The following is a 25,962-nucleotide window of genomic DNA, read 5'->3' as shown; positions in this document are numbered from 1 at the left end:
GACCGTGAGCCCTGAGTCCTGAGATGGCGCAGGCTGGCAGGAAGCAACAGAACAGTGCGAGTGATGATGCTGGCGGGGGTCAGGCTGTGCACAAACATTTCCATTTCCGCAGGGGGTAAACCTTGCCCAGGCCTGGGACACTGAAGGCAGGGGCCCTAAAGGCACAGCCGGGGCTGAGCCAGGAGCCCAATGTGTCACAGACGATCCTTCTGCTACGGGCTGAACGTCGAAGCCTAAGGCTCAGAAACTGTGAGTGTGATTGTGTTTGGAGGCAGAGTATCTACAGAGGCGAGCAAATTAAAATGAGGTCGCTAGGACGAGCCCCAATCCAGTATGATGGAGTCCTTGCAGGAAGAGGAGATGGGACACAGATACGCACAGAGGGAGGACGACGTGAAGAGGCGCGGGGAGAAGACGGCTGTCAACAGCCCAGCAGAGAGGCCTGGCGCACACCCTCCCTCACAGCCCAGGAGGAACCCACCCTGCTGTCAGCTGATCCCGGGCTCCAGCCGCCAGGACAGCGAGACCACGAATGGCCGTGGTTTGAGGCCCAGCCCGCGGTGCTCCGCTCCGCTCCGCGGCCCCAGCTCCCTGGGGCGCCCTCTTGGCCAGGATTCTTTGATGGGCTATGGAACGCCCTGCTGACAGATCCCAGGACTGTCAGACCCATCTGATCGTGAGAGGTGGCCCAGGAGGGGCTTGTGTGGGGAGTTTGGGGCCTTGGGAGCCCCTGGACCTGAGTTGGTGGCATCCTAAGGATGAGGAAGGGGACCCTTCCTCCCGCAGTCAGGGCCCCGCAGAAGCCGGGATCCTCAAAGTGTGACCTTGGGTGACACCACGGGGCTTGAGGTTCCTGCCGGCTCTCCTGCCCCTGAGGCCTTGAGCCTGAGGGGTCACCTGCTGCCAGGGCCCCTGACCTTTCTCCTTCGCATCCCAGCTCCACGGACCCCAGAAACACCCTCCTCAGCCACAGACCCAGAGTCTCAGCTTCTGCACGGCCCTGTGCCACCCTCTCTGTGTGTGACCTGGGGCATGCCACGTCCCCTGCGGAGCCTCGGTTTCCCCATCTGTAAAGTAGAGGGTCCCTCCCTCTCGTTCTAAGGTCTCACAGTCCAGGAAAGGACCACGCACAGACAGGTGTAATGGCAGCCCTGTGATGGGCTGCCTGTGGGACAGCAGGAGCACCGGTCCCCAGGGAGGTCGAGGTTCACGAGGCCAGGGCGGCCCTCACTCAGCCGGGGTCCACTTCTTCCCCGGGCAGGTGCCTCCCATGCAAAGCCTCCCAGCACAGCCGAGACGAATAAAAACACTTTAATCAAACGGAAACGGCTTTGCGGCATGTCTGTGGAAGCCGAGATCAAGAGCTAGGAGCCCTGGCTGAGCGGGGCTGGGCCTCCGCACGCGGGCGGGTGCGGGCAGGAGCGCCTAGTATTTGAGCAGCCAGCGTGGCTTGTGCTGGCTCAGCGACGTGAAGTAGGACCACCACCACGGCTTGCTCCCGCCGGCTGTGGGCTGTCTCCGGGCCCCAAGGGGCTCCTGGCCGGGATCCTCAGGCTCCCTGTGTGGGCCGGCACCTCCCGCTGGGCCTCGGAGCCCGGGGCCGCTTCTCCGGGGCCCGAGAAGGGATGTCTTGGGTCCGGTCCCCAAAGGCTGGAGGATGAAGTCCACGCGGCCGGCCTTCTTCAACCGGGCGGGAATCGTGACTTTCTTGATGACCTTGGAGTAGCCGGGGGCTTGAGCAATGACGATGTGGGACCCTGGGGGCAGCAGTCTCCAGTAGTCGCCATCTGGGGCTGTGGACAAATAGAATAAAAATGATTCTCAGACCCGGGCTCAGACTCAGCCTTGAGACGATGGGTAACGGTGTCAGAGCGGGTGCCAGCTTGGAGGGCAGACGGACCACAAATTTCCACTTGCCTCTGCACTGGCCTGTGACATCCTTCCCACCTCCTCCCCCCATCAAACTCCTCTTCATCCCTGAAAGCCCTGCCGAGGCCCCATCTCCTCTCTGAAGCCTTCACAGACCATCCCCTCCCCACACCCAGCCCACAGTTAGCAACCCCTCCCTCCTCCGGACCACGTCTCCACCGGGTAACTCAGGTCACAACATGTCATAGTTTTCTATTTGGCCTGAGGGCACCCAGAGCCCACACAGGGCTGGACACACCAGCCTATCGGTGGGATAGAAACTCTGGGAAATGAACAAACGGGCTTGTGACTGGAGGTGGCTCCATCCCACCATCCTACAGAAAGTGGGGCTTCCTGGACAGTTACTTCTTAAGGGGCACAGAATATGCGTCGACTGTCTCGGGCCCCAGGACCTGAGCTTGCTCTGCCCTGTGCCCGAAGCTGCAGGAGCCACGGCCTAAGGCAGATGGACGTCGACACCAGGTCCCCCTCCCCCATCGACCAGGCGGCCGAGGACCCACGGAGCCACCTCTCAGAGCACGGGGCACGCCGTGAGCTCTCGCAGGAGCCCGCCACCACGACGCAGGCCCAGGATGGCGCTCACCTGTGGTGATGTCGTGGCGGATGCCCTTGACTACGATGCGGGCGTTTTTGATCGGCTTGCCAAATTTGTCCATCACCACACCCTTGATGCCCCGGTGCACCTGAAGAGACCAAGGATGAGGGCGCGGACATGGGGCGTGCTCTCCAGAGAGTGGGATGGCCGCCCCCGCCAGTCCCGCCCATCTCCACTGGGAGCCCGGGGGCTCTGGGACACCGCCCTGCTGAGCCCAGCTCTGCACCATGCCTTGATGTCTCAGGTAAGTCACTCCCCTCTCTGGGCCTCGGTTTCCTCATCTGTGAAATGAGGGTGACCGGCCAGGCCACCTCTGGGGTCCCTCTGGCCATCAACCTCCCCTGGGTCTGTGACTGACCCACAGCCCTGCTCGAGGGTCTGGCTGACGACGTCTCCTAGGCTGTGAGTGCTGAGCCCGGAAACCCTTTACACTTACCTCCCAGCACGCCGAGCCCCCTCCCTCCATGACCGTAGCCCATGCCAGACGGGCTCTCCCTGAGCCAAGGTCCCGAGGGCAGCGTGGGGCACCAGGAGGACATAGCCTCGAGTGTTTGGTCCCTGGTGCCAGTCCCGGGCAAGCCACCAACCTGCTCTCTGACCTGGGCCAGCTACCTGCACCTCAGCACTGTCACCCCGTCAGGAAGCCAGGGCGGAGGGCCTGCCGTGGGCGTCGCTGAAGGGTAAAAACTGACACACGCAAGGCGCAGTGACAGGTTCGGGGGAGGACCGGCCCCAGCACCCCACGGACAGGTGCTGAGCCCAGCCCGGCTTCCGAGCAGGCACCCCGAAGACCCAGCGCTCAGACTCGGCAACTGCACTTCCCGCAAGGAAAGCAGCTCCTGGGGCTGCCTGGTCCTGCTCTCGCTTCTCCTAAAACGATTGACAGCCAACAAGCCAGAGCACCCTGCTCTGTCCCGATCCACAGGTACCATCAAACGAGGCCGGGATGACTGGGTGGGAGGGGAAACAGGGCAGTGAGGTTGTTCCCTGCCTGAGGCTGCCCCCCACAGCTCCAGTGCCGCCCCAGGCCTCTGAGCCTCCGTCCTGCCCCTTCCTGTGCTCAGAACACCTAACCAGCTCTCTCACCTGGCCAATGCCTTTCCCCCTTCCAGACACAGCTCACACTCCTCTTCCTCCAGGAAGCCCTCTTTGATGACTGGCCACATCAGGGGCCTCCCCTAGGGTCCCACAGTCCTGACCTCACTGTGATGTCCCCCCAACTTGATAGCAGAGGCCAGACACATAGTAGGGCTTCATTTAGTGTCAGCTGGCACCAGCTAGACCTTGTTCTGCCCTCGCTCTGGGGCTGAGGAGTCGTCTTCATGCAGAACCAGGGACGTGGAGCTCCCCCGCATCCCCTCCCCTCCCGACCGGGGAGATGCAGACACCCACCCAAGGCCTGGTCAGGATCGCTGTGGAAAGGCCTCAATGGGCCACGACAGACCCGATCCTTATCAGAAGGCTGGGCTCGGCTTTCCGGGGGGTCGTCCTCGGGGGCCGGCGATGCCCGGCCGCGTGCTGCCCAGCCTTCCGCAGTACCACGCTTGCTATTAAATCTTTCCATCCCGAGACTTCACATGCAATATCCACGGAGCGATCCCAGCTCCACTTACGGCTCCTTAAAACTCATTTTCACCAGACAGCCGTAAAACGAAATGAGCAGGAGGCCTGGCCGGGAGCCATTAGTGGAGACCGGCCCGCCGGCGCGCCGAGAGGTCACCGGCCCGGCCGTAAACAAGAAACTCGCACAAGACTCACGAGGCTGGCTACGATCCTGTTGCTGCTGCAGCGGCGGGGCCAGGAGGCTCCGCTTGGCTCTTGCCAGGAGGAAGCTTCCTGATCTTTCTAGAAAGGAGGGGGCTCACGGACAGAACTGAGGTCTAGGGGCAGCCAGATCTGAGTTCGAGCTCTGGGCAGTCGCTGGGTGACACTGGACAGGCCCTGTCATTCTCTGACCTCTGCCTCCTCCTCTGGCTGACTCATGGCCACCGAGAGCCGAGAATGGGAACCCGCGGAGGGCCCAAGAGACCCCAGACCAGCGCTTTCCTCCCCGGCACCCAGGGCCTCCAGGGCAGCCCGTCTACCACCCACGACTGGTGTCAGGATTCGATGCCATGTGCGGGAGTACCAGCTGTAAAGTGCTGTGCACTTACAACCCCCTCGCTGTCTCCTGTGGGGGATCCTGTTTCTCTCTTAGGGCCTGCTTTTCCCCGGGATGTTGAGCCAATGGTCAATTTGAGCAATTCTTGAAAACGCTCAGAAAATAAACAGCACAGGCTTATCTAAAACCACTGCTTCGTTTCGACTCTGTGCTCCTTTCATGCGTGGCACCTCACTCAGAGCCCCACGGCATCCCTCGGCGGTGAGCCACGCTGAGGAGCCCGCGTGCGGGGCGGGGCTGGGAGAGGCGGCGGGACTTGGGTGGGGGCCACTAGGCCCCCGGGACACGCGGCTCTCTGGGTCCAGTGAGGGGTTACTTTAGACACATTCTCCACGCCTGTACTCACCACCCACCGCCTGTTTCTGGGTGACCCCAGCCCCGTAATAGCAGGTCCCCCCAGCCTGGGCCCTTCCTCCAAGTCTGGGGGCACACATGCCCAAGGCCCTGCCTGGAGCACACAGACACCTGCTGCCCAGAGCCATCACCTCGGGCCTCGCTCCTGCCCAGTGCCACCCCATTCCCATGGCGACGGTCCTCACTTCAGCCACGAGGACCCTCACATGCCACCCCTTCTGCCTGAGCTCTCCCTGTCCCATCACCTGATTCCTCCTACTCCTTCAAGACACAGCCCAGGTGCTGCCTCCTCCAGGAAGCCCCTGAGGCTTGGTCAGGTGCCTCCCAGGCTGCCCTGGTTCCTGCATCCCTTGGCTCAGTTGTGCCCTTTTAGGCCACGAGACCCTTGCTATACTGGGCATGCTCACATATGCCCCCTGCTGTCCACAGCACCCCCAGGGCCGGCCAGTGGGAGGAGAGGCGGCCAGTGAGTCTTCAAATGGATGGGTAACTAACGACAAGTGAAGTGTAACGGCATGGATGCGTGGGCGCTGAGCCCACTACACAGTGTGCTGGACCAGGAGGTTAAGGGGGCTCCTCGGGGACCTGACTCTGACCTCCAACCGCCAGGCCCCAGCTGGGCCCGAGCGAGGCCGCCCGGAGCTCACCATCTCCACGAAGTTGAGGAGCGGCTCCTTGTTGTGCTGCCAGATGGTGTAGAGGGCCTCCTCGGGTGGGAACTTCACGCAGCCCAGCTCCACCGTGATCTCAAAGCAGTTGCTGTGCAGGTAGTTGAAGTCCGACATGCCTGCAGCACAGGGCCAGAGTCCACACCAGCTCCTCCGTGGCCGGGCGGCCGGGCAGCGGGGAGGCAGGGCTGGCACTGTCCCTACTCCACAGACGAGCAGACTGAGGCCCGGGCAGGGCAGGGGCCGAGCTGCACTCTCAACCCCTGCGGCTCCCCAAGCCTGAGGGCTCACCCACCCTCCCACACGGCCCCTCGGTGGGCAAGAAAGGAGCGGATTTCCAGTCAAGGAGCCAGCAGCACGCGGCAGCCACATGTGCCCCAGGCGTCCGAGCTGCTGGCCCTCCCTGGCCTGGATCCCCAAGGCCAATACTGTGCATTTACTGGGACAGTCCCGGCAACAGCCTAAGGAGAAAGGTCCTGTGACCTCCATCTCCAGGGAGAACACAGCCTCCAAGGCTGGACGAGCGGCTGATTAGCGGCCGAGAGAGGCTTGGGAGCAAGCTGGGCTGACCGCTGCCCCCTCTTCTGCCCTCTGTCCTCTGCCCCATCTGCTTTTGGAGTTTCTTGTCCAGCAGAAGCCACAACCATCCTCCAGGGCAGGGCTCAGGCACTGAGGGGACAGCCCTGTGTTGGGAACTGCTGGGGCACCTGCCCTTTGGAAGTCAGGGCCTCCTCCAGGCCGTGGCACCCACTGCCCAGCAGCCAGTTACTGACTCAACATCCACAGTCCCCAGGGCAGCCACATTCCCCTCCCATCTGGCCCTTCTGGCCCTGACCACTGGCTTCATGCTTTCCTGGGTCCGTGTCCCTGTGGGAGGGGAACCCAGCTGGCGCCTGGCTGCCGGCCTCTCCCAGGCTGAGCCCCAGCCTGAGGATCCTTTGCAGACCCTCATAACAGGGTCGTAACAGGGAGTGGAAGCCATCCCCCCTTGGGAGCCAGGGAACCCACGTGCCTGGGTTCTGGGAGGCAGAAGCTGCCGTGATCCCTGGAAAGGACCACGTGCGGTCGTGGGCAGCACCGAAAGTGCCGGGCAGGGGCGAGGACTGGCCTCAGAACCGAAGGGGCCGCCCTCTCTGCCCATGCAGGAGCGGGGGCGGACAGGCTTGCAGTGCGAGCCCAGCCCTGCCATCCCCAGTGTGGACCTCAGCAGGCCCGTCTCTCGTCTGAGCCCAACCGCCTCGTCTGCCAAAGGACGCAAATAACAAGTGTGCTGGTGTGGACGGGGGCAGGCAGAGCGTAGACGAGTGCAGGCCCAGCCCAGTGGGCACCCCTCATGCACAGGGTGCCACGTGCACCTGTGCTGCTCTGTGCGGCATCTGCACCTAACGCAGCTTTAGCCAACAAAATGCAGGACATGCGGTTAAGACGAATGTAGAGGAACAACAAATGGAGTTTCAGTATAAGTATATCCCATGCAACATCTGGGACATACTTATCCAGCACTAAGGAACTCTTCATTACATCCCTGATAGTCAAACTCAACTGGGGGTCCTGTACTCCATCCGGCAACCCTACTTAACCCCCAAATGGCCAAAAAGAATTGGTCACAGGTGGAATTATGAGATGCAGGCGTTCATTAAATAAGTCACAGAAATGGCAAGAGAAGCCACAGGCCTAGTCTCCCAGGACAGTCACACACTGAGCTTCATCATGACAGCAACTAGGACTAAAGCCAGCCCACGCCCGAATTTCCCGTCCCCCAAGCAGAAGGATCCCCACCACTGGGGGAGGGGGGACATGATGCATCTCTGCTACCCTCCCACAGTCCAGAATCCAGTTGCCAGAAAAAGCTGCTGGAGGAGGCGCCAAGCCCGGCTCCCGCCCCAGCACCCCGCCCATCTTCCCTCCCACCCCCAGCCCGCCCAGGGCCGCACCTCCCGTGAAGCTGTACCAGTCGGCCCCGTTGATGATGCTGCCCCTCTTCAGGAAGTTGCCCCCACACCTGTTCTCCGACCTGTCCATCATCATCGGGTGCACGTCGGCGTAGGCTCTGGCCAGCAACTTGAACATCTGCGGAGGAGACGGAGAGAGGTTTCCCAGAAGCAAGACGAGAAAGCAGGGCCCTCAGAGTTGGGGCGATGGGTGAGAAGAGGCATCCTGTCGGAGGGGTCTGCAGCACGGGTAGGAGAGCAGAATGGTGTCCACACAGAGGGCAGAGCATGTGCAAAGGCCCCGAGGTGGGGCAGCCAGAGCTCAGGGCACCCGTCATGGGTACGTGGGCGCACCGTGGAGCCCCTGCACACCCGGCTGGGGAGTGTGGGCTTGCTCTCAAGGAGGCTGCACACTGTAGTGACGGTGGCAGGGCGCATGGAAGGTGGCTTTGCAATTTAAAAGCACTTCCTGCCACTGTGCAGACAACAGGCCTCGGGGAGAGGCGGGAGGCTGGGGTGGGCCTTGTGGTCGCTGACTTCATCTCCCCAGCAGGTCTCCCGTATGATCATCGTCACTCTGTTTTCCCCAGGGACAACCAGCACCTGCGGGAGCCCTCCTGCCTGCTGCCATAGCCACTGGGTGCGGCTGCCATTGTGGTTGGCAGAGGGACATGGGACACAGTACACGGGGCTCCTGGGGTGGTGTAGCCCCCCTGCCCCACTGGTCTCCCCTAGCCGGGGGCTCCCCCCATCCCACACCCCGCCCCACCCCGGGCCCACAGATCTCCTCTCAGGCAGGTCCCAGGCCTCTGTGTGTGCCAGGGCCGGACATGGGGTCTGACCCAGTCAGCATGGAGGCTCCCAAGCGGGCCTCAGGTGGAGGAGAGGCCCCCGGCCCTGGGAGAAGTCTGTCCCAGGGTGAGGACCCCTCTGTAACAAAGGGGGAGAGTGGGCAGGCAGGGTGAGTAATGGGGAGCTGCCCCAGGCCACAGCGAGTGTCTCTCCTGGCAGGAGTCACGGTGACTCAGAGCCCAGGACCCAGGGTTTGGAGAAGGGTGAGTCAAATTTCTCAGGGGGAAGGCTGTGCAGCTTCAATTTGGTCCCATAGACACAAATGAAACACCCAAATTACAACCCCATGCGTGTCCATCAGTCACCAGGTCAGCAGGTGAGGGACTGCCATCCTGCCAGCGCCCCTGCCACCCGGGGGCCGTGGTGAGCATCAACCGTCTTCAGCCAGGAGTCCAGGGGCCAAAGAAAGGGGCCCTTGTGCCTACAGATGCTGACGGGGTTGTTTCTAGAACTCAGCCCACCCGGGTTCCCACCACCCTGGCCCTTCACCACCCGTCTGCAGAGCGGGACCTGGGCTGGGGGAGAGGTTGGACCAGACTCTCTCCCAGTCTGCTCCCCTCCCATGCCCCCTGCCTGTCTCTCTCCTTCTGCCCTCGGGCCTCCCTCCTGTCACCAATCAGTCAGTCCCTCTGCTGACTGCCCACCCACGGGAGAGCAAAGAAAGTCACCATCAGTCCCAAAACCCAGGTTGCCTGAGCCGCAGGTCCAGCTGGGATCAGCCCTGACCCGGGGGGTGGGCACAGGACAAGGACGTCAGGAGGAGCTCCAGCCCAGAGGCCAGGCGAAGGTGGGCGAGAGAAAGACAGAGACAACAATAAATGAAACAAGGTGGGGCATAGCGGGCTACCAGGAGGGGCAGACGTGGACTGGCACGGGCCCCAGAACACAGGCCAGCGCCCACGGAGGAGGAGCAGCCCACCCAGCTCCTGCTGCCTGTGACCCTGGATGAACCCAGCCGGTTCCCACCGGGGGTGTGGGCCGGGCCACAGAGGGTGGTGGGCAAGACGAGCCTGAGCTGAGCTCGGGAGCAGGATCTGGCAGGAGGTGCAAGTATCGGGGGACAGCCGGGGTGAGGCCAGCGGCCCTGGCCTTGAGGGTCTTGAACGCTTCCCTGAGGGGCTGGCCCTCATCCACGGGGCACCATGGAAGTTTGGGGATGACGTGGGACACCCTGACCAGCCCCTCCTCACGCTCCGCTGCCCCTTAGTGCCTCTCCTGGGACCCTGGTTTCCGCAGAGACCACCACTGGCTACAGGCCCGAAGGATTATCGACCAATGATTGATGGCTGGTGGGGAAGACTCTCATTTTTCTGACTCTGGTGGGACTCATTGAGGTGAACTTCCCCCCGGGGACATCTTCACGAATCGGCCTCTGAGATTCAGAGATGCTAAGCCTGGCGCCCACCTTGACCAGTTGTTGGCCCTGCATTCTGAACAGCACAGGGAACCAGTGCCAAGCTCATGGCAGAGACCACTCAGCCACCTTTGGGGGGCACTTGCTGAGCTCTGAGCACAGAACCTGGCATTCCTGCAGGCTCTAGGCATGCGCTGGTTGCAGGAGTCAATGAATGAGTGAATGGGTGAGTGAGTGAGTTAGTGAATGAATGAGTGAGGGAATGAATGAGTGAGGGAATAAACGAGTGAGGGAATGAATGAATGGTTGAATGAGTGAGTGAGTGAGTGAATGAGTGGGTGAGTGAGTGAGTGAGGGAGCGAGTGAGTGAATGAGTGAGTGAGCGAGTGAGTGAATATGTGAGTGAGTGAGCGAATGAATGCATGAGTGAGTGAGTGAATGAGTGAGTGAGTGAATGAGTGAGTGAGTGGCTGAGTGCAGGAACAAAGGCCCAGTGGAGCCGGTGCTGCCCCCGGCTCCTGAGGAGGCCCTGCTGAGCGGGTTTCCTGCTCCGCCGGGCTCCCGCTGCCCACCCAGGCCCTTCCGGGGTCTGTGGGAAATCATCGCAATCTTTAGGCTCTGCTGCGGCAGCCGCCACTGTGGGGAAGCCCTCCTTACGTCCTGGGCCAGGCTACGGGTTCACCCTTACACACGCATGCACATACACACATGCACACAACATGCCCACACATACACATGTGCACACACACACCCTGTGCGCCCCCGGCCTCCTGGGCAGCCCTCCACCCTGGCCCTGGCCGTGCCTCTTGTCCTTGCCCACTTCTGGCTCTGTCTCCCGCCCTAGACTAGGACCCTCAGTGCAGGGTCCAGTCCTGCTCCCTCTGGTGGCCCTGGGACCGGCCACACAAAGGGAGGGGGCTGGGTGAGACCGAGCTGACCTCTGAGTGGCCGGGGAGGAGAACAAGCCGTGTGTGAGCTGGGCTCTGGGCACTCAACCGTCAGGACTAGCCCTTCCCTCCCCGCCCTGCCCCTGAATTCCAGGTGGAGAGTTCGAGGAGGCGGCAGAGGGCAGGCCTGGCTCTCCGCCCTGGGTCTGGTCCTCCAGGAGGCCTGCTGAGTGACCACGCGGAGAGCTCAGACCTTTCCAAGGCCCCTAGGCCGGTCAAGGCAAGAGCTTCTAGCTCTGTCGTCCCAGGAGGGGACGGGGCTGGCCTGGATGGGGATGGTCACCAGGGGCAGTTTCTGGCAGTTAAGCTGCAGGGCTCTTGGCCCATCAGAGGTCACCCCCTCCCTCGCCTCAGGTTTTCATCCATAAAATGGGAAGGGGTAAATCCACACCCGTCCCAGAAGATCAGCCTGCATGAGGGCCAGTACAGGCTCGGGGAGCGGCGCAGTCAGGGCTGGGGGCTGGGGGCAGCAAGTCGGCTTAAGAGAAGAGTGGGGTTGGAGACGGTCTGCCTCCATCACACGTCTCATGCCCTGCTGCTGTGCCCAGTGAGGGAAACTGAGGCCCAGAGAGGGGAAGGGCCTCCTCAGGGCCAAAGCGAACTCCAGGGCCAGAATCCCTACTCCAGTCCCACTGCAGCCCGGCTCCCTCCCTCAGAGCCCACCCTGAAACCCGCCAGGCCCCCAGGAAGGAGTGAGGCAGAGAGAGCACGGGGGTGTCCTGCACGCTGCAGCACTGCCCTCTGCCGGCGTCGCCAGAAACCTGCCCTCCTTTGGACAGAAAACACCAGGGCGACTCGCCAGATAGGGCCACAGTCGCACCCCAGGAGCTCCGACACTGATGGAAGAGGGGGCAGGGCCGCTTCCAGCCAGCCAGAAGGCTTCCCAGAGGAGGGGGTTTGGAGCTGGGCCTGCAAGGCTTCCAACGGTTCAGCAACTCTGGACGTCACTGAGCTCAGAACAGGAGCGACACCGGGCCAGCCCCAAGAGCGCCACCCACACAGCTGCCTCCCTGCGTCCATGGGACACCCTCCCCGCCACCGCGCCCCCTCGCACCTTCTCATCGGGCGTGGGAGAAAACATCTTCTCCTCCTGGGGGTGTTTGGAGAAGTCGAAGGGGTAGGACACCACCAGGTCGCCCCCGTGGAGGCTGGCTGAGAGCACAAAGGGCGTGGTCCGCATCCACTTCATTATCGCCTTCGTCTCAGGGGCCACCTGCCCAGAACACAGGACAGAGGAGGCCATTCGCAGGACCGGCCACGCCCACAGGCTTCCACAGCCTTCTCCAGGCCCTCCACGCCCACCCCCCCAGGGCCCTGGCCCAGCACTGGCCCGGCCCTCAGGATTCCACTCAGACTCCACCAGTCTCTTGCACATGCCAGTCCTCCTGCTGGAACTTCCTTTCCTGCCTCATGGGGACGTCACCCCCTCCAGGCAGCCTTTCCGGGCAGCTGTCACTGAGCACCTGCCAGGCTCTGGGGGCTTCTGTGTTCCCTGAATCCCAACAACCCAGTGAGGAGCTATCCCCACCTCACAGGCAGGAAACTGAGGCTCAGAGCGCCAAGGCTGTTAGCCGCCAGGCTTTCCTGCCCTGGGGGGGGGGGGCCACACCTGAGGGTCCCAGAATAACCAGAGACCCCTCAGATGCACAACCGTGGGAGGAGCCAGGCCTTCATGGGGTGGGCACAGGCAGCAGCAGCTCCTACCTTACCCCACCAGTAGTGCTGTGGGATGGCTATGTGGTCGCTGCGCGCATTGCGGGACGAGGCCAGGCGGTAGTACTCGGACGTCAGGTCGGGGAAGTTGCGGTTCAGGTCCAGGTTCTGCGCGTTCTGCCTCCCACTCGTCCACCCGTTGTAGCCGGCACCCTGAAAACACAGGCCAGCCCCGGTCAGCACACCCCACCCCAATCCTCCTGGAGGGGGGCTGCCAGGCCAGGCTGACTGTCAGGGGCTGGAGGCCAAGCTCTCGCTGACTTTACTGACGACCTGGGGCACCCTGGAAAAGTTGCCCTTGACGGCCTCTCCCACCTGGCCTCTCTGCTGAACCTCCAACCTCAGGGCCTCACACCGGCTGTTCCCCCTGCCTGAGGACCCCCAACGGTCATGCACTGCTCACGTCCACCTCCCGCAGGCTCTGCTCCAACGTCACCTCCTCGCAGAGCTCCCCGAGCTCCGGCTGGCACACAGGCACACTCTCTTTTCTCCCTCTCTCGTCACCTTCCTCTATAGGGTGCGACGCCTTCTCAACACACCTTAGAATTATCGACATCAGCCCCCACCCCCAAGGAGGGCCTCGCCGACGCTGATGCCTGCTGAATCCTCATCACCCGAGCGCTGGGCCCACGCAGACCCACAGTTACTGCTAGTGAATGAACGTGAACGGATGGGTGGGGCAGCGGCCATGGGGGCCAGCGGGGCCCTCACCTCGGCGGCGGCCACCTCGTAGCCATCGGGGTTCATGGAGGGCAGCAGGTGGAGGCGGGTGGTGTTGAGCAGGCGCTGGATGCGGGGGTTGCCCAGCAGGTACTCGGAGCACAGGTACTGGGCCAGGTAGATGAGCATCTCCCGTCCTGCCACCTCATTGCCGTGGATGTTGCCAATGAGCTTCACCTCGGGCTCCACTGGGGGAGACACAGTGACCTGGGAGGTTGTCTCACAGCCCCCAGGTCCCCAGAGCCTTGAGGGTCCCCAAGGCGAGAGCAGCTGGAGGTTCTGGGACTTTATTCAGCCTTGTTTGGGCCCAAGTATCTCTGTGGCTAAGGAGGCGTCATTGAGGTCGTCACTTGGTTGAGCTCATTTCTTACATTTACCCATAATTATTAGCATACTGAATCAAGGATATTAATTAATAACATGTGGTATCATTGGTCTGTGTGAATTTCATTGAGAGCCACTCTTCACGTTTGTATAATAAGTTAAGTCGTACACCGGTCCTTAGATAGGAAGGCAGCTGGCCCTTGAATGAATGAATGAATGAAAAGATGGATGGAAGGAAGGAAGGACTGATGACAGATGAAAGGATGGATGGCTGGATGAGTGGATGATGAATATTTTGATGAGTGGATGGGTAGATGGATGGGTGGGTGGGTGGGTGGACAGATGGATGGATGGATGGGTGGATGGATGGATGGGTATGTGGGTGGGTGGGTGGATGGATGGATGAATGGGTGGATGGGTGGATGGATGGATTGTGGGAAGAGGAGTGGATCAGGAGCCTGGCCGCTTTACTAGCTCTGTGACTTTGGGCAAGTCATCTCTCCTCTCTGAGCCTCACATTGCTCATCTGGAAAACGGTGTCTCCCTCCCTGGCTGTGCGTGGTCCAAGGACTTACAGCTGTGGGAGTGAATGCTCATGTCCCTCCCACATTCCGAGGGTGTAAATGACCCCAATGCTTTCCACAACGGTCACCTCCCTTGTCTCTCTGCACAGGGCACACCCCTCACCCACAGATTGCAAAGCTGCAGACCAATGCGAAACCGAGAGAGCCCGTGCCTTCAACCCAGAGAATGCCACAAGCTGGAGGGGTGGGAGGGAGGGTGGGCCTTGGAGGCTGGGGGGTGCTGGATGACCTCTGACCCTTGACAAGAGATGGGGCTTTGAGCTCATGACATCCACGCTGCCCAAACCCAAGGTGAAAACTGAGCTGAGTGTGGCCAGCCCAGCAAAGGTGCCAGAGTCACTTAAACAGGACGAGGTATATTTTTCGGTAATTTATAAGGACCGAGAGTCCAATGGGGACTGCTTCTAGACTGATCCCCTCTGACTCACATGGTCATAGAGACAGAGGAGCTGAGAAGGACCAGGACCCTCACTCATCGACTCCCCAGCAGAGGCCAGCACTGGGCCCCTGCACCCAGACGCTCTCAGCACCCTAGAGGGGGTTCATGGTCACATTCACATCACCACACAGGAGACAGGCTGCCAGCCAGGGGGCTGAGTCTTTGCTAGAACATCCTGGATTCTCGGGCCAGACCCTGAGCCCCGGCCACAGGGCCCACTGCCTTCCCCTCGGCTGCCCCTGAAATTCAGTTTCGCGGTAACCTTTTCAGCCCCGGGCTCCCGGCCCGAGCGGCCCCCTCGCAGTTACAGTGGCCAGTGAACTCCGACTGCACAGAAGTCTGACTCCCCACCCTGGGCAAGGACACAGCTCTGGAGGGCCAATAACCTCCCGCATTTCCCACGCAGCTCTCATCTCAAAACAGGGCCACCGAGCCTGATTCGAGTTGAAAGGGACATGGGTTTTTTACATGGAAAAGGTGCTTGAGTCACATGATCCTGCGACACTGTGTTCACTGTGCAGCTTAAAGCGGGAACGTGAAGCGGCCGGGCCGCGAGCACGTACCTGCCGGGGGGCCAGGGGGCCAGGGGGCCAGGGCCGGGTTGCAGAAACAACAAAAGGCACAGAGCACAGTTACATCTTGCTACAGATGCACGAGGACCGATGTGCCCGCAGCCGGAGCAGACCCTCCTGGCGTCCCCTGACTCACTCCGCAGGCCACATCCCCGGGCCGGGCCCCGCCCTCCCGCCTCCCTTAGACCCCCAGGGACATCACTGTTACAGTGGTTCCACACGCCCTGTGGGGTGTGGCCATGCACCCCACCGCATCGAGCAGAGCCCTGCCCCGCTGTCGCCTGCGCCCCGTCCCTGAAACACTGCGGGCTCTGATGAAGATTCTGCACCGCAGCCTGTGCACCCCAAGGCCAAGCAGAAACCCCCAGCCCTCTCACTGGGCGCCCGACAGCGACAGGGGCTTACTCAGCTCGTGCTGGCCAGGGCGGCCCGAGAACTCGATGACCAGCAGCTCCTTGCCTTCGAAGCTGCGCCCGATGCTGTAGGTCTTGGCGATGTGGGCGCAGCGGGCAGCCGTGCGCCTCAGCACACGCACCATCTGGGCGTAGGAGTGGTGGCTGAAGCGGATGAAGGTGGGCGGCAGCCCCGAGGGCAGCACCTCCTCGGCATCCAGGCCTCCTGGGGGCAGAATGGGGCAGGGGGCCTGGTCAGTGTTCCACCTGCAGCTGCCCACCCACCGCTGGTGGTTCCGTGTGCCCCCACCTGACCCGCTACGCATGCCCGGGACCCTGAGCATTCCCAGTGCCCTCACATCTACACCCCCCACTGCACCGCAGCAACTTGGGGGTCGGGACCCGCACGTCCCCCTCAGACGGCTCCCGGCCAATCTGTGTTTATGTGTTTAATTAAAAAGCCCTTTATAACACTAAACATCGACAGCTGATGCTAGCGCCCAACAGATGTGCGTGCAACATAGCGCCTAACGTTACTATGAGTAAAAGTAACGCACAGTTACTTCGGAAACTTTATAAAATACAGAACAGTAGACCGCGAAGGAGATGTACCTACAGAATCCTCAACCCACGGAACAGCCCTGCGCGGCCCCGGCCTCCTGACTTTAGCTGTAACCCGGTGCTGACGCAGGCTTTACTCGGCATCATCACGGAAACAGCTGCCTCGCCTCTCAGTCAGGCGACAGCTCTGAAAGGCTCCTTACAGTCTACCACCCAGCTCGATGACTGCAAATGTTTGCTGTTATTACAACACAGCAGCGAGCCTGCCTGGGGGGGGGGGGGGGGGTGGGGAGGTGGGAGGGGGAGAGAAAGGCGGAGGCAGGACGATGAGGAAGGAGAAAGGGGGGGGTGAGGGAGGGGGGTGCGGGAAGCTTTTCCCTATACTTTTAAAAGTTTGCTTAGGAGAACTTGATGGGCTTCCAGTTCCAGGGAACGGCCATTTTTCAGGCAATCTGCAGGCCAGCGGGCTGTCCCATCCCTCTCACTGGGGCACGAGCCCGAGGATGGCCCTGGTCACTCCGGGCCCAGCTCCTCCGCGCCACCACCAGGGCCTCTGCGCTGAGCCATGCAGGCCCCCGCAGGCTGGCAACAGTGAATGCTTTCCCCTAAGGGCCTCACTGGCCCTGTGGTTTTGTTTCTGCTCACGATGGTTTTTGAGGGGGAAGAAAGCAGATGAAAGTGGCAATTTGGTGCCGGAGTTGCCCAAAATAATCTCTCCTAAACCGACTGACGGGCTTTCCCAGGGCAGGCGGGCTGGGCCCAGAGAGGTCTGGCTCCCTTCCTCTGCTCGTCTGTCTGCCCTCACCCGGCACCCTGGGTGCCCCCGCTCTGGGCCTCCGCACACACAGACAGCTCCTGCCTGCCTGCAAAGTGCTGCCCCGGCCCCGCGCATCCGCACAGGAGCCCGCGGGGCAGATGGAATTCCCCAGCCCCAATTCCACTCAGGATTCGTCCTGAGCCTGGCACACAGCTAGCAAGAGGCAGAGCTGGAACCCAGGGCTCGCTGAGGCCAGCCCAGATGCGCCTCTGTGTCCTCCCCTGCCATCCTCGGTGGCCCAGCACAGAGCCATGGATGCAGCAGGAGCTCAAGAGCTGTTTGGTGAATGGACAGAGCCATCCATCCATCAGAGCTTGGCCGGCTCACACCAGCTCTGCCCGGCAGGAGCTGGCACGGACGCCCTGCCGCCATTTGCCTCCCTGGCCTCCGCTGGGCCATCTACAAAATGGGGTAATAACGGGTGTTCAGGGTGCTGTGGGGCTTCAGTGAGATGGCACACGTGTGGCACCTGGCCCCAGATCACGTGACCCTCACCATCCCCTTCATGACGAGAGGATGTGGGGAGCCGGAAGTGGATGTTCTGCACTGTCCCGGCCCCAGACAGGGCCCACATGCGGCTGTTTACACTTAAGCTTAAGTTCATTAAAGTCAAATAAAGTCCACTTGGGACCTCAGTTGCACTAGCCACATTCCTAGACCTCAGTGGCCACGTGGGACTAGTGGCCACAGTCTGGGACAGCACAGAGCAGAGAGCTCTCTTCGCTGGGCTGCCATGGACGATGCTAGGGCCCTGGAGGGTTGGCGCTCACAAGGGCCTTTTCTTTTCTCTGGAAGGCCCAGCCTGGGGTGCACCAGGGCCTCGGGGGCAGAAAGCCAGGGAGAGGCGAGGGGTCCAGCCCCACGCAGGGCTTTCGCCGCCCCTCCCCACAGCACGGCGGCCAAGGGCCTCCAGAACCGCCTTGCACACCTCCACGTGAGTGGCTCACAGCCACCAGGGCTGTCCCCTCCCCCCCCCCGCTGGCTGGCCCACATGAGAAACCACAGCGCGTCTCTCTGCAGCCCCTCCCACTGCCCCCTGAGCCCGTGGGGCCTGAGGACCCCACTCTGAGGGGTCTGGTAGGCCTCTGCTGGGCGGCCTAATGGGGGGACATGCCATCCTCAGAGCAGATCGGGGCACAGCCAGTGCAGCGCAGTTCTCTGGAGGGGACCAGCCGTGCTCTTACGGCTGTGCATCCCCAGCTGGGCACCTGCACTGGAGGCCTCCTCAGGGGGTCTCGGCTGAGGCCCCATCCCACTCTGACTCGGCTGTCCTGTTCGACCCCCGGGACCCCAGAGCCCCCTACCTCGCAGCGCCTCCAGGGGGTCGTAGCAGCCGTCCTCCTCGGACGCGAAGTAGTGGCCACAGTCGAGGAAGTAGGGCCAGGCCATGTCAATGGCGTCGAAGGCAGGCAGGCAGGCCTCCCGCAGCGCCTCACACATGCGCCGGCAGGGCCTGCGCACCCGGCCGCCCTCGCAGCGCGGCGCCAGCACGGCGCAGCCCAGCAGCCGCAGGTCGGGGTTGCACTGGCCCTCGAGCAGGTGGTGCAGCACGCTCAGCAGGATGTACTCGGAGCTGGACTCCACCGCCTCCCGGGACCGGTGCTCCAGCAGCGTGGGGAAGGCCGTCCGGTTGTAGGTGGCGTCACTGCAGGTCCTGAGCTGCAGGTCCACGCATGTGGCTGGGGGCAGGCAGGGGTCACCAGGTCAACCCCCGCCACGATGGCCCACGTGGTTATCGTCAGACACTTCCTAAGAGCCTGCTCCGCCCAAGCAGACCCACCCAGGACCAGGGCCCAGAGGGGTGGGGCACCCACAGCCTGGCAGGGAGAGGACCCGCACAAGGGCTGCTTGGAGGAAACCAGGGCCTGTGGGAGGACCAGAGAAGGCTCTGAGTTCTGCCTGGGCTCAGCTGCTCACTAGTGAGTGAGCCGGGGCTGGCTGTTCTGGGCCTCAGCTTCCATATCTGCAAAATGGGCACAGGAGAGCCAGGCTTGCCGAGGGCTTACCACATTAGGGTGCACGGAAGAGGCCAGCGGAGTCTGGGTTTGGCAGAAGCAGGTGTGAACCCTCCCAAAGACACAGCCCCAAGAAAACAGGTCCCAAATATAGACCCAGCTGGGAGGCCTCGTGTCTCTGGGAAAGCGGCTGATCCCCATTTGGTTAACCTGAGCTCAGGGCCTCGAGGAGAAGGCCGGGCGAAGACAGCTGCGGCTTGGCCAGGCCGGCCTCGGTTCTGCACCTCGCAAGATGTTTTAAGTACAGAGAGGAGGCAGGGTCTTCGCTGTCACTGGGTGTTTTTACACATGATCATTATTGCTATCTTTCCAGCCCAGGAGCGGACATCCTGCCCAGTGTGGCTGGGCTCCCATGGTCCCATCCCCTGAGGCCCTCATCTGCCACGCGGCCGGCCCTCCAGACCCCGCCGCTGTAGAGCTGTGTGCCTGCAGCCGCTGCCCGCGCACTCCCATCCCCGTCCCCTCTGTCCTCAGCTGGACCTTGCACAGGCAGCCTCTCACAGCACGAGTCACGAGATTCTGCTGCTTCTCCACGTGAAAGTTTAGAAAAGACAGGGTTTCTTCTGCTCAGCATTTCTCCACTCAAAGATTTTATATGTCACCGACTTTTGTACTGGGAAAACATTTTCCTGCTTAAAAAAAAAAATCTAGTCCCTTCCCTTAGAATATACCAGATACCCATGTCTGGCAGGAGAGACTTGAAGAAATGTCTGCTTCTGAGCCTTTAGATACAGCAGACCCACAAAATCTTCAAAACCGTCCCATGAAACCCATGTTCCCCTCCTTGTTGACGAAGGACGACATCAGGGCCCAGAGAGGGAGGGGGCTCACCCAGCCCACTCAGCAGGTGCCGCAGGACGCTGAGAGCCAGGGACGGCACGGGATAGAGAGCGAGCGCACACTCCAGGGTCAGACTGCAGCCCTTGTGGAGCGCACCTCATGGGGCAGCAAGGGGAGGAATGGAAGGAACGTCTCCGCGGGAGCCCGGGGGCAGGGCCAGGGCTGGGAGCCCTTGCTGCACAGAGGGAAGGGCCTGGCTTTTCCGTTTTGTCTAACCTCTAGCTGTTTAAGAAGGGGTTTGCATTTGGTTGATGGGCCATGTTATCGATCCCACTTCGGAACCAGGCATTCAGCTCTCTAAAACGCTTCGATAGCACGGAGGGTCTGCATCACTCCCACAAAACAGAAGCGCGGGAGGTCCACGCACGTACCGCTGTCTGCAGCTGAGGGCCTGTGGCATCCGCCTGGGAAGAGAGAGGACAGTGCTGTTAGACGCAGACCCCTGCCGTCAGTCATCCTCTAAACTGTGTTCCACAGGCGCTGCTCTTTCCGACAGCAGCCCATCACTTACTGAGCGCTCGCGGGCACCCCGCCCCGGGCCTGCCCGCCACGAGCTCTGTCTCATTTGGTCCTCCCAGCAGTCCGCTGACGGCCATGTGACCGTCCTCCTCCTCTCACGCGGGGGGAGGCCGGGGCTCAGGGAGGTCACAGGACCTGCCTAGGGAAAGGCAGCCAGAGAGTGGGTGGGTTCCACAGAATCTATCGGGCCCCAAAGGCTGGGACCGCCCCCCAGTGTGCTGGCAAACCTGCTGGCCAGGATGAAACGCCCTGTTCTGGAGAGCTGGCCGATGGCCGTGGTGTAAACACTTCCACCGTGGCCACTTTCAAGCTTCCAGCAGTTGAGCAACTAGTGCTCACAAAGTTCCTGAATATTTGACAAGCAGCCCTCGCAGCATGTGCCAGGGGCTCTGCCCCACCACGGACTCTGAGCCCACGTTATTCCGAGTCCCCCCAGAGTTAGGCAGGCATGGTCCCCTGCCCTCCAGAACACTCTGCAGGCTGGTGCCCCGTTCCCTGAGTTGGGGACCCTCTTCCTGGAGAAGGGGACCAACCCACAAAACTCTCCATGCGAGTGTGGGTTTCCAGGGCCCTCCTCGAGGCCCGGGCACGTGGGCCCACAGTGCAACCCCTGGGAAAGCCAGTAAGGCACCCTCAAGCAATGCCACCCGTCCAGTCCCCACCAGAAGGAGGTCCGTGTGCTCTGTGAGCGCCAAGGGGAAGGAGTGGGTCCGAGAGATGGGAATGGGCGGCTCATTTAGAGCTCAGCTGGCCCTGCAGGAGTCCCAGGAGGGGAGGACAGGCTGGGTGGCAGGAACAGTGGGAAAGAAGAAAAGGGAGAGACGGGGAGGGCCCAGGAGGAAGGTTAGGACCCGAAGGAAGAGGCCCGAGTTCTATTCGGTAACCTCATCCGGAACCCAGGCCTGAGCCAGGAGTCTGGGAGGATAGGAGCCATGCATGGGATTCACCAGAAGACGTGGGGCCGCAAAAGCTTCCTGAGCACATGGGAGCCCCCAGGGGAAGAGACGCAGGAGGGGGCTCTGGTCCTGATGGGCTGGCCAGGTGGCTCCTCCCTCAGGAACCTCTGGACAGGGCAGCCGCAGGCCCTGGCGCCTATGTGCCAGCTCCCACAGCTCTCATGGGACAGAGACGTTCACAGCACCCTCTCCCCAGCGGACGCTCGAGCGACAACATGTTTCCACCCTCACGGTGGGTGACAAAAGGAGACCCACAGAAACGCCTGGATGATACGCAACTGGGTGTGTGCACACAGCCTGAGGGACACGCCGGCTGCCCCGGGATCGCTCTCCCTTCTCGTCCAAACAGTATGGTAAGAGAACACTGTGTTCCCACGGGGACAGCGAGGGGCAGGCACGATGCCCAGGGCCGGAGCTAGACAGCCCTTGGTCCAGCCCGGCCCGTCACAGCAGAGAGCCCTGGAGTCGCTCTTTTCTGCCTCTGTTTCCCCATTCTACACGGGTTCGTTATAGTCACTAGGTGGGAAGGACGTGAGGGTTCTACAAGACAACCCACTTTTCCGTGTCCAGCACAGGACCCTGCTCAGGCAGATGTCCCGCGAATAACAGCGTGTGTCCTACGGTCCCTGTTTTATGACTCCCCGGAGACAACAAGCCCAGGATTCCAGGCATCCTAACCGGCTGGCACCCTTTGGGCAAAGCAACAAGGGGGAGAATCATTTCCCTAAAGTGTCTGTGTACGGGACAGCCGGCCCTGACACCACAGAGAGGGCGGCAGCGGGCCCGGCCCCGTGCCCTCTGATGCCCCACAGTGTGCGTGGAGACAGGCACAGGCTGGCAGTGAGCGAGCTCGAGGACAGCCAGCGGCCGCCCAAGCAGCATGTGCCACTGCCCCCTTCAGCACGTGGGCGGGGGGCCTTCTGAGCACTTGACCCCACACCGTCGACGACTCCCAAGCCTTTATAGTCAGAAGTGCTCCCTGTCTTGTGTCCACCGCCCTCCGGGGAATGAGAGAGGAAAAAAGGAAAGAACGAGAACTGGCCTGGGACTCTGCTTGGAACACCGTGCTGTCATCTGCTTTGTGTCGTTAAAGACAACTGGCTAATGTCAAAGAGAACAGAGAAGAGGCTCAAATCCAAGCAGAGCCCGTGTGAGCATCCGTGTCCAACGGTCACCGTGTGGCGCTGGCTCACACTCGGAGCTCACACTCAGCCGACTCGCGGTCACAGTCCTGTGAGCTTGGACCGAGGCAGACGCCGACAAAGACAGCCAGCTCAGGAGCCCGAGGCCTCATCAGGTGGACGGTGTCACCTAATGCGCCCGGCTCCCCTCTGTGTGCATGCACCACCCCCGCACCATGCTCTGAGCGTGTGCCTGCTGTGCGCACTGAGCTGAGTGGGGATTCTGAGGACTCGTCCAGACTCTCAGCAGAGAGGCAGTGAGCAGAGCTCCCCCTGACCCTGGAGTGAGAAACCAGGAGCAAGGCAGGTATCCCGCATCCACGCCCCCAAAGCCATCAGATGCCACACGAGTGCCTGGGTTTATGGGTTTGTGTGGATTTGACAAGCGGATGCCCCCTGGTCTCACGTGGCTTCGCCTCCTCATTTACGGATGAGAAGACTATTCTGCTCACTGTTGGTGGAAGAGCCGGCGAGGTACGAGGAGCAGCGGCTGGCCCAGCAAGGACTCAGCAAACAGGGGCTCCGGGTCGCACAGGGAGAAGGAGGGACGGCCACTGTGACCCCCCCCCCCAGACCCCCATGCACCGTATGGTGGACCAGGGTGCGGCATCTGCTGACTGGGCCCCAACTGCTGCCAGAGTGGTCACCAGGAGCAAAACAGAGAGACAGGTGGACCCGCTTCCTGGGGCTCCATCACAAAGTGCCACCTCTCGGCACAACAGACACTGACTCTCCCACAGTTCTGAGGCTGGAAGACGGAAGTCAAGGTGCCAGTATCCGGGGAGGATCCCTCCTGCCTCTCCCAGCTTCCGGGCTCCCAGCAATCCTCGGCTGGGGCCACGTCACCCACTCTCTGCCTCTGTCACATCCTTCTGGTGTGTCTGTGTCCAAATTTCCGTCTTCTTCTAAGGACACGAGTCCCTGGATGCAGGGCCCACCCCGAGCCAGTACGACCTCATCTTAATCTGACTTTGTCTACAGAGGTCTTGTTTCCCAATCAAGTCACCGTCAGGGGCCAGGGGCTGGGACTTCAACACATCCTCTGGGGGACACAATTCAACCCATAACAACAGGCAAGTCCCAGAGTGTGACTTCAGGGAGCTCAGGGGCCGGAGTGGGGGTAAGTCAAGAGAGGAAGCGGCTATTCCGGCCACACCAGCCAGTGTGGCAGCCACCTGCCACGTGTGGCTACTGAAAGGCAGCGAGTCCAAACTGACAAAGGCTGTAGGTGTGAAAGACTCAGCAAATTTCTGATGGAACTAAAAAAAGAATGTAAAATAGTTCATTCACAATTTTTAGGTTGATGACAAATACTAAAACAATAATTTGGAGATATTGGGTTAAATAAAATGTCTTATTAAAGTTAATCCCACCTGTTTCTTCTTACCTCCTTAGCATGGCTACTAGGAAATGTAAAATGGTCTGTGCGGCCGGCATCTCTGTCGGCCAGCGCTGGTCCAAGGCTGCTCTTTAGCGGGCCACTTGAGACCATTACACCTCTTGACCACGAGGTGTCAGCACATCTTCGACTGAGGGACGGAGACTGGCCTGTGGCTGGCGTCTTAAAGACCAGGATCTGTTGTTGCTCCTGGCCAGGGTCTCCTCTAATAGATGAGAAGCCTGATTGAGGCCAGAGAGGTCAGGCCGTCTGTTCAAGGTCACCCAGCAGAGTAGAGGACTCAGGATTTGAACCCAGACCCACCCGGCCCCTAGGAACATGAAAGTCACGTGAGACCCCGGGTTCCCTATGAAGACCTGGAGTCCTCCGCCAGACAAGGGACAAGGCAGAAGGGACGCAAGGGTCCGGGCTTGCTCTGAGTCTCTGGGACATGTAAGTTGGGGACATGGATATAGTCATTGGCTATAGCAGCCTGGACTCAAACTACCGGGCCTCGCCGACGCCAGTCTGTGGTCTGGAAAGGCACTCAGCTTCCACGGACCACACATGTGAGGAGGGAAGACAGGCCTGGAGGAAGGATTTACACTAGAAACAGTCACTGATGCCACACACAGAGACCCACCCTGCCCACCCCTCCAGGTGAGGAAGGCAGGGCGGCCCGCTTGCCCGAGTCCAGAGGAGGGGGCCGTGTCCTTGACAAGCCGCTGATCCTAGACGTTTCCCAGGGTCTCACCAAAGAAGATCCATCCATGACACTGTGCAAGTGCCACCTGCATCCTGCCTGCACACCCACACACACGTGCACGCACACACACGAGTACACACGCGCACACACGCCCTGCCCGCCTGGGCCTTTCTGCAGAAAGGGGGAGTAGAGTGGGAGGGAGGGCCAGAGTGGGACAGAAAATCCAGGCTGAGAGAAGAAAAGGGGAAGACCAACGTGGGCACAGCTGAGAGGGGCATTTTGCTCCTGGCACATCCACTTGGTCGACGCCAGCAAGTTCTCAGGTGTCCACCAACCCTGGCACTGGAGAGATTCTGAATCTGGCACGCCCAGACCCCTGTGCCCAAGGGGACCCCCGCCCTCCAGGGGCACAGCTGTCTGCTTCTGCTGAGGACCCTGGGGACAATCTACTGGACGCACCACCTTTAAACAGGAAGGGAAACTGAGGCCCACTCCAGGACAGGAGGTGTGACCAGGACCGGAGCCCAGGACTCCAGGATCCTGGCCTTCTGACACCCCGACACCCCATACTTAAGTGAGATCACACAGGCAGGTGCACGCCCCCCAAGGTCCCTGGGTCCCCCTCACCCAGCCCCACCCCAGAGCCCTCCAGGAGCACCCACTCCCTACCCCAGGGCACCACTTCCTCTCCCAGGGGATGCACCCCCTCCCAGGCCCTCTGCGCCCACTTCCGGAGACATTGTCGTCCACGCCACAGACCCAGTTGGGAGGGAGGGGTCAAGAGTGTGGCAGCCCAGAGACTACCCCCTGCCTGGAAGGACCGGGGACCTTGGACTGCCTGTCACCCTACAAAGTCCTGGCACCTGCTCCCTCCGATCCCACCTGCAGGGTGTCCCCACTAGGAAGGTGCCCCCGCCCACTGTGCCCTGACCCGAGAAGGACCCCTGGGCTTGACACAGTGTCCCTGCACTGCCCCCACGCTGACCGAGCGCTGCGCCCTGGGGTCCCAGCCTCCATGCGCTCAGAGAGCCCAGTGCCCCATCCTTGGCAGACCACGAGGTCCAAGGTCACAGGGCGCCCACTTCGGAACGTTCTCTCGGAGCCGTGGGTCACGCAGGGGAAAGTTCCCCGGTTCCCTCCCGGGCGCCGCGGTCCCCCCCCAGGACGGGGATCGGGCCTTACCAGCGGCGTCCCAGGCGGACTCGCACCCGGGCCGGGCGGCGGCGGCGGCCAGGACGGCGAGGAGCAGCAGCGGCGGCGGGGGCGGCATGGTGGGCGGCCGGCGCGGCGGGCGGGCGGGCGCAGTGATGTGGCACTCAGGCCGGGGCGCAGCCGCTCGGCGCCCGCCCCCCGCGAGCGCGGAGTCGGGTTACAGCGCAGCCCAGAAACTGCGCGGGGATGCGGGCGGGCGGGCCAGATCAGCGCGCAGCCCGCTTCCGCCGGCCCAGTGCCCC

The 25,962-nt window shown here is 61.7% G+C and overlaps 1 protein-coding gene across 1 annotated transcript; it reads right to left on the bottom strand.

The window, feature by feature from the left end:
• Positions 1-1,295: 1,295 nt before the first annotated feature.
• Positions 1,296-25,962, bottom strand: CPZ (carboxypeptidase Z). The gene is made up of 11 exons (XM_070613432.1): positions 25,691-25,962; positions 20,140-20,172; positions 18,218-18,592; positions 15,549-15,761; positions 13,216-13,412; positions 12,496-12,657; positions 11,846-12,004; positions 7,642-7,777; positions 5,687-5,826; positions 2,513-2,612; positions 1,296-1,793 (listed from the first exon to the last, which is right to left on the bottom strand). The coding sequence occupies exons 1-11, from the start codon at positions 25,776-25,778 to the stop codon at positions 1,426-1,428; spliced, it is 1,971 nt and encodes a 656-aa protein (XP_070469533.1). The 5' UTR covers positions 25,779-25,962; the 3' UTR covers positions 1,296-1,425.

This window comes from Equus przewalskii, chromosome 3 (genome assembly GCF_037783145.1).
Source record: "Equus przewalskii isolate Varuska chromosome 3, EquPr2, whole genome shotgun sequence".
NCBI lineage: Eukaryota > Metazoa > Chordata > Mammalia > Perissodactyla > Equidae > Equus > Equus przewalskii.
This window is presented reverse-complemented; position numbering and strand designations above follow the sequence as displayed.

Bases quoted from the DNA above. Each gene is read 5' to 3' on its own strand.
- CPZ (XM_070613432.1), bottom strand. From the start codon at position 25,778: ATGCCGCCCCCGCCGCCGCTGCTGCTCCTCGCCGTCCTGGCCGCCGCC. The intron at 18,593-20,139 runs GTACGTGCGTGG...GCCTGCCCCCAG, and splicing joins GCCCTCAGCTGCAGACAGCG to CCACATGCGTGGACCTGCAG. The intron at 2,613-5,686 runs GTGAGCTCCGGG...TGGTCTCTTCAG, and splicing joins TCCTCAACTTCGTGGAGATG to GTGCACCGGGGCATCAAGGG.